General features: G+C 37.5%; 1 protein-coding gene across 2 annotated transcripts; it reads left to right on the plus strand.

The window, feature by feature from the left end:
• The first annotated feature begins 3,892 nt into the window (after positions 1–3,892).
• Positions 3,893–12,716, plus strand: LOC112455394 (HEAT repeat-containing protein 1). 2 transcript variants are annotated; one of them, XM_025017294.1, is made up of 11 exons: positions 3,893–4,039; positions 4,126–4,274; positions 4,506–4,800; positions 5,307–5,670; positions 5,864–9,175; positions 9,345–10,016; positions 10,175–10,492; positions 10,612–11,060; positions 11,427–11,877; positions 12,185–12,377; positions 12,613–12,716. In XM_025017294.1, the coding sequence occupies exons 2-10, from the start codon at positions 4,133–4,135 to the stop codon at positions 12,353–12,355; spliced, it is 6,174 nt and encodes a 2,057-aa protein (XP_024873062.1). In that variant the 5' UTR covers positions 3,893–4,039; positions 4,126–4,132; the 3' UTR covers positions 12,356–12,377; positions 12,613–12,716. The 2 variants fall into 2 exon arrangements, with proteins under 2 accessions (XP_024873062.1, XP_024873061.1); XM_025017293.1 differs by lacking the exon at positions 12,613–12,716 and having other exon boundaries at positions 12,185–12,495.
• Positions 12,717–12,722: the final 6 nt, after the last annotated feature.

Below are 12,722 nucleotides of genomic sequence, written 5' to 3' on the forward strand. Positions count from 1 at the left end.
ACATATTTTATATATAATTATATATAATATGTTTAAATATGTTTTTATATAAGTCGACATTTTCCAACATCTACCACTGACAAATAAAAATAAACTTGAAGCGTTAGAGAAAGCAAGTTAAACAATGACTCAACTTGTAGAAAACATATGGTAAGTTATACACTTGTTGTTCTACATGGAATATTTATGAAAATAAATGTAATTTAATAATATTATACAATTACTGGATAACATAGTAAATGTAAACGTTTGCAACACTAAAAAATAATATAACATAGATAGACTAGATTTTTCGCCCGCGCTTCGCGCGGGCTCAAAATGTATTCCTTTCTCTCCAAACTCACTCATTACTTAGGAGCACCAACAGAACTCCATAAAACCCAATTTTCAACCCCATAACAGCCATTTCCATAAAATTAGTAATCTTTTGGTACTAATTTCATCAAAATCATCAACAAAAAGTTAGAAAAATTTTGGCACTGGTTTCAAGAAAATCGATCCATTAATACAAAATTATCCATTAATGAAAAATTAAATTTATCCTCTAAAAATTAAAACAAAATTTGGTATTGATTTCAAGAAAATGGGTTAATTAATACTTATTATTTCTTGAAATTTGAATAATTTTCAAACTGGTTTCCAAAAAATCGGTAACAAAAAATTATCCATAAAAAAATTCAGTTTGATACCTCAAAGTTTGCGGAAATTGGAACAATCACGTACACTTTTTTTAAACAGAAATCGGCAACCCTTTTAATATTAACAATTTTTCTAATTTCATTACATTCTTTAGTTCTTTCTACCCCTATTTCATATATAAATTGTTTAAGATTTGAACAATTATTTTTCAAAAAATTTAAAAAAGTTTGGAACCGGCGGTTTCCAAAAAATTGGTAACAAAAAATTATACATTTTATAGCATTCCCCGAGAAATATTCTACCCCTACTTCATATACAATTCTTTAAGATTTGGTCAATTAATTCCCGAAAAATTGAAAAAATTTCGGTACTGGCTTCCAAAAAGATCGGTAACGAAAAATTATACACTTTATAGTACTTCCCGGAAAATTCTATCCTTGTTTGATCTATAAATCTTTAAGATTCGGTCAATTATTTCCCGAAAAATTGTAAAAATTTCTGATACCGGTTTCCAGAAAATCGGTAACAAAAAACTATACATTTTATGGCATTCCCCGGGAAATTCTACCCCTACTTCATACACAATTTTTTGAGATTCGGTCAATTATTTCCCGAAAAATTGGACAAATTAAAAAAATCGGTTTCCAGAAAATTGGTAGCAAAATACTATACACTTTATGGCACTCCCCGGGAAATTCTACCCCTATTTCATGTACCCTTGGTAAAAATTCGGTCCACTAACGAATGAGTAGTTCACGGTCAGACATACAGACATACAGACGACGGTACTTATATATATAGATATAAATATTAATGTGCAAGATAATTTTATAATTCATAAATATTCTAAAGTTGCATATCACCTTCAAGTGGTGGAGGTGGATTCGAGGTTCCGGTTCATTATCCGCGGGTTCATTATCCGCTGGACCACGACACATATACTCGCAAAGACAAATACAACAGAATATTAAAATGAACACTGCAATAACACCTATTATATAAAAAAAAGAAACATCTTGAATCATATTGAAGTGCGTCCTTTAACGTGCACTGCGAACCTTCGACTGTGATTCGATATGATATATTCGTTATGATTTCGAGCCGGCAGCCCCTTTCCCCCCTACAACCCCTTGTGGGTCGTGGGCCGTAGAAAATTGACCAATTACATTCGAATTTAAGGAGAATAGAAGAACAAGATTAAGAAGAATAATCGACTGTGATTGGTTAATTTCTTGCGATTCGCGACTCGCATTGTAGACCCCGCATAACAATTTTCTCTTTTCACAAAAATTGACCCTTATTGATATTTTACGTACCAAAGTTTTAGAATATTATACGAAATTATGCAAACTATTAAAACTAATAAAATAAAGTTTTTTTAATTTCCCAAGAGCTTCTTGCGTCATTAATCACAACTTTCCATATCTCATTGCCGATATGTTTAAAATAATGAATATATAATTAAGTTTCCTATCAACGACAATCCTTTCGCGTTTTACCTTTCTAGATGCACGACTTTACATCGCCCGCTTTTCTTTAGATCTTTTATGTGCGCATAATGCGTCATTTCGCTACATTCATAAATATCACATTTTCTTTTCAAAAACATTTTAACTTCACATGAAATATAATATAACGCATCGCACATTCGCACAGTTATTACGACGAATAATTTATTAATTTTATTTTTATTTTCAGGTTTCCCCGTTACGCTTTGGATCATCTCAGGAATCAAAAGGTTAAGTATATTTAATAAAGGTAAGTATACCTATTTACGTTCATTAAGGTAAGTATACCTATTTACGTTAATTAAGGAGATGCTGGACTGACGGTCGAACTTCCTCGATGTCGATAATGTCAACATTTCTAATTTTGTTTTTCCTATATCTGTCTTCGTCTAACGAAATGACATCTGTCTTTGTTCGATTGCTGTGCTATCTCTGCTTACTAGCCTTGCGTGTATATTTTTGTGGAAAATATACACGATTTCTTCGAAGCCTAAATTTTTTTTTTTTTTTTTTTTTTAGGCTTTCAATCTCAATTTCAACGGTACGTTAAGGTGCGTCTTTTCACATATTGATGCTCGATCGGCTCAACCTCAGTGAGCAAAAATCTTCAGAAATAATATATTCGTAAAATATTTCACATCACACGTGCGTGGAAAGTGGCCCATTACGCGCGTGTCACGCGCGTAATGTGCCACTTTCTACGCACTTGTAATATAAAATAGGGTGTGTAACACGTGTGTTAAGTTGAAAATTGGACGTGCGGAGTGGACGCACGAGCCGGAGGCAAATTTCCATCTTACAGCACTTGTTACACAAATAAAATAACTATTATTACTTGAAGATATTACTTGAAAATAATTAATACTTTACGTATTTCAAAGCCTATTTTTGATTGTATACAAATACATACTGAGACGATCAACGACGATTCAGCGTCAACGCTGGATGTTGAATAAATTCAGCTTTTATTTCTTAACGCTATATTTTCATCGAAACCTACATGATGAATATTATTTTAAGTGTCAGAACGTCGGCGGGCTTCAAAGAGCAGAAAATGATCTAGTTTCATCGCCGGCGACAAAACGTCAGGTTTCTCTCTGACGTTACAGTCAAATTGTCGTGGCATACCGTGTTCTAATTTTCATTCTCCAAAGTTTAGTTTTGAATTATGAAAAGAAATAAGTTAACTATTATAGAATATGCTCGGTCCAGATATTCCTACGTCCATATTCGGTCTTAGATAAAGTTATTGCAACATCAGTTGAATGCCTCGCGGTTAAAAACGGGAACGAATATATAATTGCGATGCGAATTTGACTTACGCAGTCCTTGCAAATCGATGCTTTTCTTTTTCCGCCCCCGGAAAAACAAGTCGTCTTGAATTGTTTTCTTTTTCTGATGCTATTATTGAAAGAGATGACGCTAAATATATATAAAGTTTACTCAATCAGCGCCGTCCTTTAAACGGGATTTTCAATTTTTTTTTATGAAGAGATGAGCCATATTAAAATTTTTTTAATGATTGGGGGGGGGGATTGAATATTAATGACTTGTTCGGACGTGTTTTGTCCCGAAAAAACTTTTTGAGGGTTGCAGATGCAGTCAACCGTGTTTGTTAGTAAAGTTTTCGAACGTAGTCAATAAGAAGAAGTCTGCTAACGTCACATCGCTGCGCACGCGCGGCAGCGGCAAGTCTACACACGTGACACGTGCACATACTGCACATGCACATTGCACATGGCAAACGTTTCGTATGGAAGTTTTCGCACGTGCCACTAAAGCCAATAAATAAGAAGAATATATATTTTGCGTATACACAATTCTATCAATTATATTAAATCGAAATTAATTTCTTTTGAATTAATTTTTTGTGACAGAAGGAAAATAATTTGGTAAGTTCCTAATTTCTTCTCGTATTGAGTACAATTTCTTTTAGAGGATGTTTGAGGTTATCTCAATTTCTGTGGTTCATTTATAGATTAACAATGGCGACATCATTAGCGGCACAACTTAAAAAATTGAGAACTCCGCAGACGAACTTACTGCTGCAGGATAAAAAGCGTCCTAGCTTGCTATTTGACCCAAAGGAGGCTGCGAATTTGGACAGGGACACCGTGCTGAGTATAGGTTAGTTTCTGTCTGTTTTATGTTTTAATAAGTTAAATTTTATACCTTTTTAGTAAAAATTATAGTTAATAGTATTCATTTCTTGTTTACTGATCTATCTTTTTATTAGTTCTGTTCTATGTGGCTTTGATTATTTTAATAAACATAAGTTATGCTTTTTGATTACAAGGAGAGAGATACTTGTAAAGAAATGTTTCTTTATTGTTTCTGATCATACTTATCTGTTCTCAGGTCTGAGTGGTCTGGAAGAATTACAGAAGCTTTCAACTGTATTTAGTGAATTTCAAACCACGTTATTCGCTCAAAGCTCCGTAAACTTTGAAAGAGCTGTCCAGGATGCTACAGTAAATAAGAAACTGGATGCGGAGATCGCGAAATTTTTGTTATTTGCGACTCCGTACTTTTTACTGAATGCCTGCCACAAAGCTCTGGAATGGCTCGTATTCAGATATTACATTCATCAATACAATCGAGAACAGTTTATTCTTATGATCTTGCCATATCATGAGACTCGCATGTTTGTTAGGTATGTATTATTGAAACTATATTTTTTTATTTAAATTTACTGATTTAAACATCAATATTATGCATGTGGTGAAATATATATTGTTGATAAGTTATTTATAAATTTAAAAGTATGACTAAATCTTTATTATTACACGTCTCATATAGTCTCATATAGTCCTTTATTTACAATCTTCAACTCTCCGATTTCTTATAAAATTAAGGCATATATGGAATGAAGATTGAGATAGAACCGGGAACCTATTGACTACTAGTCGGTTGCTTTCGCACATAATTCTATTAATTCTTAATAGAATTCTGCCTTGTGAAAAAAGGCGCAAAATTACATTAAAATTGAAGAATTATATTAGAAATTTTATTAGATGTTAGATTAAAAACTGAAAATATTTTAATCTTATTTAAAAAAAAATTTTTTTTTTACTTATAATACTTTCTTATACATATAATTGTCATCACATATCTGTTTTTAATACAATTAATTTAAAATTTACAATTTTGCCTTTTAAGAGCCCTGCAACTGGTAGACTTGTCAGACGAGAGCGATAAGTGGCACTGGTTGACATCTGTGCAAAAACGCGGTTTGATACTGCCTTCTGGAATTCTTATTAAACATTTGATCTCGGATAAAGGACTTCTGAAGACGCTATGTACTCATGTGATATTTGCCACAAAGACTTATTCTGATCAGGCATCTTGCCTGACCACCTTGTATGCCTTTTACACTACTGCAGTGTTGGGTGTGATTGAACTAGGATCCATCACCGAGGTTCACGTGAACTATCTATTGCCGACTCTTCTTCATGGTTTGAAAAGTCCCATTCTCGATTTTGTTGCCAGCAGCTATATGATTATTGCGAAACTGATAACAAAGGTAAGTTTCCTCTGTCTTGACATTTACTTGTTTTTCAAATATTTCTATCTTGAATGAATATCGATTTCGCAGTAATTATAAAAGTGTAACTTTTCTATTATACCATTTTTTATATACCCTATTATAAATCAATTTGTAAAAATATTAAAATTATATAAATTTAGCATTTTCTGATAATACGATAAATTTATAGGTGAAATTAAACGACGACACTATGGAGAAGTTATTGCTGATGACGTTCAAGAAGACGCACTTGAAGCAGGAAGCCGTCACCTTTCTGCTCTATCTTTATCAATCTCCGATTAATCGATTGACCGTTGTACCGCCAAATTTGGTCCTCCAATTATCTGAACTACCTTGGTTTATTGAGACAGTTGCCAAGGTTAATTCATCGGATATTAACGTGTCACGATTTATTGTGCCTTTTCTTCAAGCGGCTTGCCAGCTCATCGTCGAGAGACCTGAAAACACCAGCAGTGTGCAGAACATGATTGGCAACATGTTGGGACACATTAGGCTCGATAACGATGTGGTGGACGCCATTTTATCTGGCATACTAACATGTGAATTCTTCAAGGATGAAACTTCTAAGAGCGCAAAAGACTTTCTAGCGAGATTTTATCAGAATTTTGAGCGCAGCTATCCGGAGAATTTCGATCGGTATCTGAAGAAATTGATGAAGCAGGGCGAGAGTGATGAAAAGTCTAAACAGGCGTTACATTTTCTTACTTCGTGGCCTTTCGGTACCAAGAGCACGCAGGAATCCGTCGAGATCCTGGACAAACTAATGCACATGAGCGCCGCGCAACGAGTGGTCGCTCTCGAAATTCTCGCCAAGAATGACGTAAACGTGCCTGAGAGCTTTCGCGGTATAATGACAAGTAGTCTTCAAGCTAGATTCTATGACAACGACGTGAACGTTGTGAAGACCCTGTTGTCTTTCCCCATCAAGAGATTGACTAGCTTATTACCCACAGATACTCTAGTGGATGAATTATTAGTCCTATTATCAATGTGTCACACGGCATCAAGGAAAGTTTTAGCTAAGCCAGCTCTGAAGATACTCTTGGAGCTTTGCGAAGAAAGTGACGATACCAGCGTCTTCATCACGGCTTTGCCATACTTATTCCCGGCCACGGACGACGATGTAGAAGTTGCTATGGAAGTTCTTCGCTCAAACTTCGCTAAAAATAACATGTATATGCAGCGCGTGATAGAGGATATCAGCAAATCCAAATTGAATGCCGAAGCAGTGTCTTCTGCCGCTTTTCACAACATCTTAAACTATGAGCTGCTACCACCCACGGAGAGTATACTGAATTCTATGCGGCAACAAATCTCGCACAGTGACGCGGCGTCTCTGTTCTTCAACATGATCCTACTAGGCTCGGTCTGTAGGGTACCCGTGGGCTCGATGCCGGTAAAAACTGCACGGGATGTCATCGAGATGGCCACGGAGATGATCAAGACGTATCCACGCGTCAAGCTACTGCGCGACTGCAACAACATCACTGGCCACAATATTCAAATGGCTTTGAAGCTTACATCTGAAGGAATCTTGCCGCTTCAAGTGGGTACTTACGTCCTTGAAATGGTACATAGGCGGCTGAACATTAAGTTTGAGTCAAAACTCGACTTCGACAATAACGCGGAGCGAAGCAATCTGATCTTGCGACTCCTCGAGATGTTTATTGAGGGCATGGACAACCGACACTGGCGGAAGCACTACTCTAGATGTCTACAAATCTTCTTCCAGCTGCATTTTGCCACAGTGAAGGATCTCGTCTGCTTTCTCGCGCAGTTCTACATAAAACCCGTTAAGACGCAAACGTCCTATCACTGTTTACAGATTTCTTTACTGCTGCTAAATCAGTGTAAATCTGTCCAATGGGCATTCCAAGATCAGGACTTCGTAACCAACTTGCTGCTTTCGTTGACGAGACGGAACAACGAGTGCAGAAGAGTGGCGGTGGACATTCTAAAGAAATTAACGCAGACCTTTAGTCTCACCGCAGAACCGTTCTTCGTGTTACTACAAAAACTGGCGACAGAGAATGGGGAAATCTGCAATGATCCTGATCATCTTGCATTGAGCTTTTATTTTTTGCTTTCTCCAGATCCACATGTGTCTCATCAAATCAAGGAACACAAAAAGTTGCAACAAGCTCAGAAATTAATATTTAACGTAGTGACGCAGCAGAATGAAGCGCCAAAGATTCCTCTGGATCGAAGATCACAGCTTCTCGATATTTTGGTGAACGTCAACAGCACCGAAATCCTACGGCAACTGGCTCCAATGGGTCTTCAGCTTTTACCAAAGTTGACGGAAGATCCAAAAAACCGGTCAGCTGGTAACGCTTTACGAAATATACTGGAACGTTTTACCATAAACACAGTTGACGCCCTGAAGGATGAACAAGTGTGGTCGCTCTTCAAGACGTGCATCCTGATACACGAACCCTGCGCGGTATTGGATTCCGGCGATCAAACGTCGCCGAGCATTATCGTACTGAAAAGGATCAGTGCAATCTTTGATATGCTATCTCACGATCTCCAGGTGAGCATCCTGTCTAAAGTGCTGGACGTGATGATTGATTGCGAGATGGTCGACGTGGTCTCCGTCGCGGGCAAGACAATCCGTGGTATGTGCATGGATGCAACAATCCTGATCTCAGAACTGGAGGCCATGAAGCTGAGCGGCCAAGTTCAGGAGGAGTCGGCAGACTCGGAGATGACAGCGAGCGCGAGAAAACGGAAAAAGAGGCAGAGTCAAATCCAACTGGCGCATCCGGCGATGGTTCACAGCCGAGCGTGGAAACGCGGCGTCGTCCTATTGGAGTTCGCGGAGCGCGCCGATACCATCAAACGCGAGGAACTACTTTATAGTATACTATTCGACTTGTTGAACGTTTGTCTGAGTCTAGAGGAACAGGGTCCAGTTGAGTACACGAATCAGTTGCTTCTCTCGACGATCTTTCGGATGATGAAGAAGAAATTGCCAGTTCGCGATGCTGGTTTGCAAATTACACTTATCGTCAAGTGCATCAGGACGTCGCGCAATCCGCAGACGCATTATCATGCGTTGCAGGTGCTGGTCGAATTCCTGAAGAATCTGGACGTGCAACGCGCTCTCTTTAATCTCATGCCGATTTTCACGTTTATGGGCAGCACGATGGTACGCCAAGACGACGCTTACTCCATTCAGATTATCTCCAAGACTCTGGAGACAGTGGTACCGATTATAAACGCGGCCGACGACGCGACACAAGCCTGCGAGCTGCTGAGGACCTTTATTGTCTCGTTGCCTCATATTCCCGAGCACAGACGGATGCCGCTCTTCGTCAAGTTGCTGCAGCTTCTTGACAATCACCTGCACTTGTATTATCTGCTGACTTTTGAGAGCCACGTGATGAAGATCGCGAGCCAGAAGACCGATCATTCTACGCAGTGGTTGGATTTCGCTTTACAGGTGTCTCAAGAATTCCCACCACATCGGTTGCTCGAGGTCAGTTCTTGAGGATCATTTTAACCTGAGATTTAGCAAAATGACAATTTTCGATAAAATTTTGGTAATAGAATATTTTAATGATGTAATTTTCTTCTTAAAAATTATTTATATTATTTTGATTATACAGAGATATATAATGAAAATAATTTACCGATTTTTGATTTAGATTTGTACGAAGGTGATTAAGTTCATCAAGATCTTGCCGATCGATATCGAAGAAGAGCAGGGCAGAAAGGAGGCGATGAAATTCCAGTACAAGTACATTTACAATGTGACCAAGTCCACGCCGAAAAGCTTTCGGCACTACAAGATAACGGCTGTGCAATTTCTCAGCAACCTTCTGTTGTCGGAGGATTTCATCAATCGCGTGGCCGTGCTGAGCCAGGACGAGATAGACAATATGAATCAGTATTGCGATCATTTGGCGATTGAGCTGATTCTGCTAATTCAGACCACCTCGAAGACCGCCGATCAGCATCAGAATAAATCCAGTGCCAAGTACTGGAAGGTGTTACTACATCATTTGTACGACGTGCTGGATCTGGTGAACAATCTGTTGCCGAATACCCTATTCCTGCAGAGCATCAAGAATCTACTAAAGCATGAATTACTACCGGTGAAGAAGAAAGCTCTAGAACTGTTGAACACAAGACTGCTTCAGAAGAAATTTGGTGAGGATGTTCACGCAGATCTTTTGAGTTTGATTGAACCTTTGGCAGATTTCTTAGAAGGGAAGATTGAAAACCAGGAACAAGAGGTCGTACAACAGACAGTGTTAATATCTTTGAAACTGCTGGCGAAGTTGCTGGCCACTAGTCACCCTGCTGTCTTTAAACCGGTATATGCATCAATATTAATATTTCTAACAAAATTTTGGCAACTTATTTAATAACCTTCTTTAGAAAAATCAATTTATTTTAATATTATTGTTAATTATAATATACTTACTAATATATATATACTATTATTTAATATTATATTAATGATTATTCACAGATTTTGGATACAACGACGGAATTGTTGCAATCGAAAAATGGTCCAGTATTAGCCAGTGCGGCGTTGTGCGTAGCAGAATTATGCAGTTCAATGCGAACGCATGCTTTGTACTCCCTAAATAAATTCGTGCCGGCAATTTTGAACTTGCTAAAAACTCATTGCCATCAGAATGTGCCGGATGTAATAGTTATTAGCATCGTAAGTGCTTTGCAGAAGATAGTGGAATCTCTGGGAAATTTCCTATCGCTCTACTTAGATCAACTCCTGTCTGAATTGACGATGCTGAACTCGCAGTATACCAACACGGAGCATCCTAAGGTACTCGTGATATTACCTCAGCCAAGAATTATGATATGGGATCTCATTTCAAATTCTATTGCAGAAATTTTCGTTGGTTTCTTTTGAAGCTTAATCGCTCTTCGTTTATGTTTTTGCAGGCCAGTATAGTTCTTTCACGTCTAAAGGCAACGACGCAGAAATTATCCAGTTGTATACCCCTGCGAGTGTTGCTGCCAGCTGTTAACGAAACTTACGACACGCTATTAAACAACAAATCTTACAAATGTATACCGTCGTTGATGAGCGTGCTGGCCGAGTCTTTTGACAGCGTGCAATCAACGGAACTGAAAGTAGAGGTTGACAACCTCACCAACTTCTTCCTCGAGGTCCTTCGATGCCGCGAAAGAATTGAGGATAATATGAAAACGGATGACGACGCGCAAGTTACCTCAAAAGACATCGTCGCGGTCGAGGAAAGCGCTAGTAAGGCATTGGTGTCATTGCTTTTGAAATTGAGCGAAGTAACATTTAGACCGTTGTATGATAAGCTTTATGGATGGGCAGCGAATGAAACGCAATACAAGCAGCGAAATATAACGTTCTACAGGTATGAACAAATACAATTAATTTCCATTATATTATCTATTAACTTATAGTTGTAGGTCTGTTTCAAAGCAGTTATGGTTCCTGCCAATCGTGCGATAATTAAATGTTTAAATTAATCAGTAATTATATCAATGTCATGTCATGTATATCCAAGCAACAATAATAATAATAAGATTAAGTGTTTCTTGGTTTTAACTAATTGACATGAATATCAACTGAATTTTAATTTCGTAGGTCAGTTACAAATAATTTTAGAATCTGAAAAATTATTTTAACCTGTTAAAAGATAGCAAATTAATGAAAAATGATATATCTTGTGTTCATCAGTTCTTGCAAAGGCTCAATTTTTAATTAATTTTTTTTTTAGAATATCGGCGAATATAGCAGAGTGCTTGAAGTCCCTATTCGTTTTGTTCGCTGGACTCTTTTTGAAGCATGCGGCGTCGCTGTTAAGCAGCAACAATATATTCGTAACTGACACTCCGCAAGAATTGACTCTACCCGACGAATCAAGCAGAATCGAGTTGACAGAGGCGATTCTGCTGACGCTTCACCGGGTATTCGGTTACGATGTACATAACTTCGTCAGTCAGGACCGGTTCGAGGTTCTCATGCAACCGATAGTAGATCAAGTGGAAAATACAATGGGCACGAGGGAAGAATACGAGAGTCGAGCTAACCAGCTCATCGTACCTTGCATAGCTTCCTTCGCCAGCGCCATTTCCGATGATTCATTGCACAAACAACTGGTCTACCAGACGTTGCTGAAGACGAGACACGTAAAGCCTTACGTCAGGAGCACCGCTTTGAACGCATTGGTAAGACAAAAATATAATAATTAATCTAGTTTAATTTAGATAATGTAAAAAGTTACTGTGCAGTGGAGTTTCTATTTTTATTGCTTTAATATATGACAAAATATATATGTATATAATGAACTATTGTTATATACGTGCAACACAAGTAAATATAATGAAGAATTAATGTTCCACTAAAAACTGTTTATGCAGCTTATACTTGATCATAATTTACGGAGGAATTAAACGGTGCACTATTATTTTTTGTATTTTGAGCATTTAAAATTTTTTTTTGCTTATTTTTTGACAATTTGTTATCGTGATTTAGGTGGAAATCGCGAGGAAACTTGGCGAAGATTTTATGCCATTATTGCCGGAAACCGTGCCATTCCTAGCGGAGATGTTGGAAGATGAAGACGAAGCTACGGAGAAATGTGCGCAGAATGCTGTTCGCACTCTAGAAGAAATTTTAGGAGAACCTTTGCAGAAATATTTTTAAACTTTTTCAAATATGCATTAGTCTGTAAATATATAAATATACTCACTATTTGACGCACGACAATTCAAAAAATGAAATAATTTTCTCATACTGTGATTCCATGAAAAAAAAAAGAGAAAAAAAAAACAAATTGTACATGATTGAGTTGCATTTAATTACGAAAAAAGTTTTTAAAAAATGTTCAATATATAATCGTCATAAAAAGTTCTATAAAAAAATCAATGGTCTAGACATCATTATTCTGCTTAACTTTGCACAGTTTTCCCAATTTCTAACGCTTTCCGTGCCATGGCGACCGCGCCGTCCTTGGTTTTGTGACCCTCTCTGCACCGATCGGATAACACAAATAGAGCGCCTTCAATTCCAC

The sequence above is a fragment of the Temnothorax curvispinosus genome, unplaced genomic scaffold (assembly GCF_003070985.1).
Source record: "Temnothorax curvispinosus isolate PA1 unplaced genomic scaffold, ASM307098v1 QBEX01006035.1, whole genome shotgun sequence".
Lineage (NCBI taxonomy): Eukaryota > Metazoa > Arthropoda > Insecta > Hymenoptera > Formicidae > Temnothorax > Temnothorax curvispinosus.

What these genes read in the sequence shown, in the direction of transcription:
- LOC112455394 (XM_025017294.1), top strand. Translation starts at nt 4,133, where the DNA reads ATGGCGACATCATTAGCGGCACAACTTAAAAAATTGAGAACTCCGCAG. An exon ending in TTGCGAAACTGATAACAAAG is followed by an intron (nt 5,671 to 5,863) that starts GTAAGTTTCCTC and finishes ATAAATTTATAG; the next exon opens with GTGAAATTAAACGACGACAC. An exon ending in GCACCGCTTTGAACGCATTG is followed by an intron (nt 11,878 to 12,184) that starts GTAAGACAAAAA and finishes ATCGTGATTTAG; the next exon opens with GTGGAAATCGCGAGGAAACT.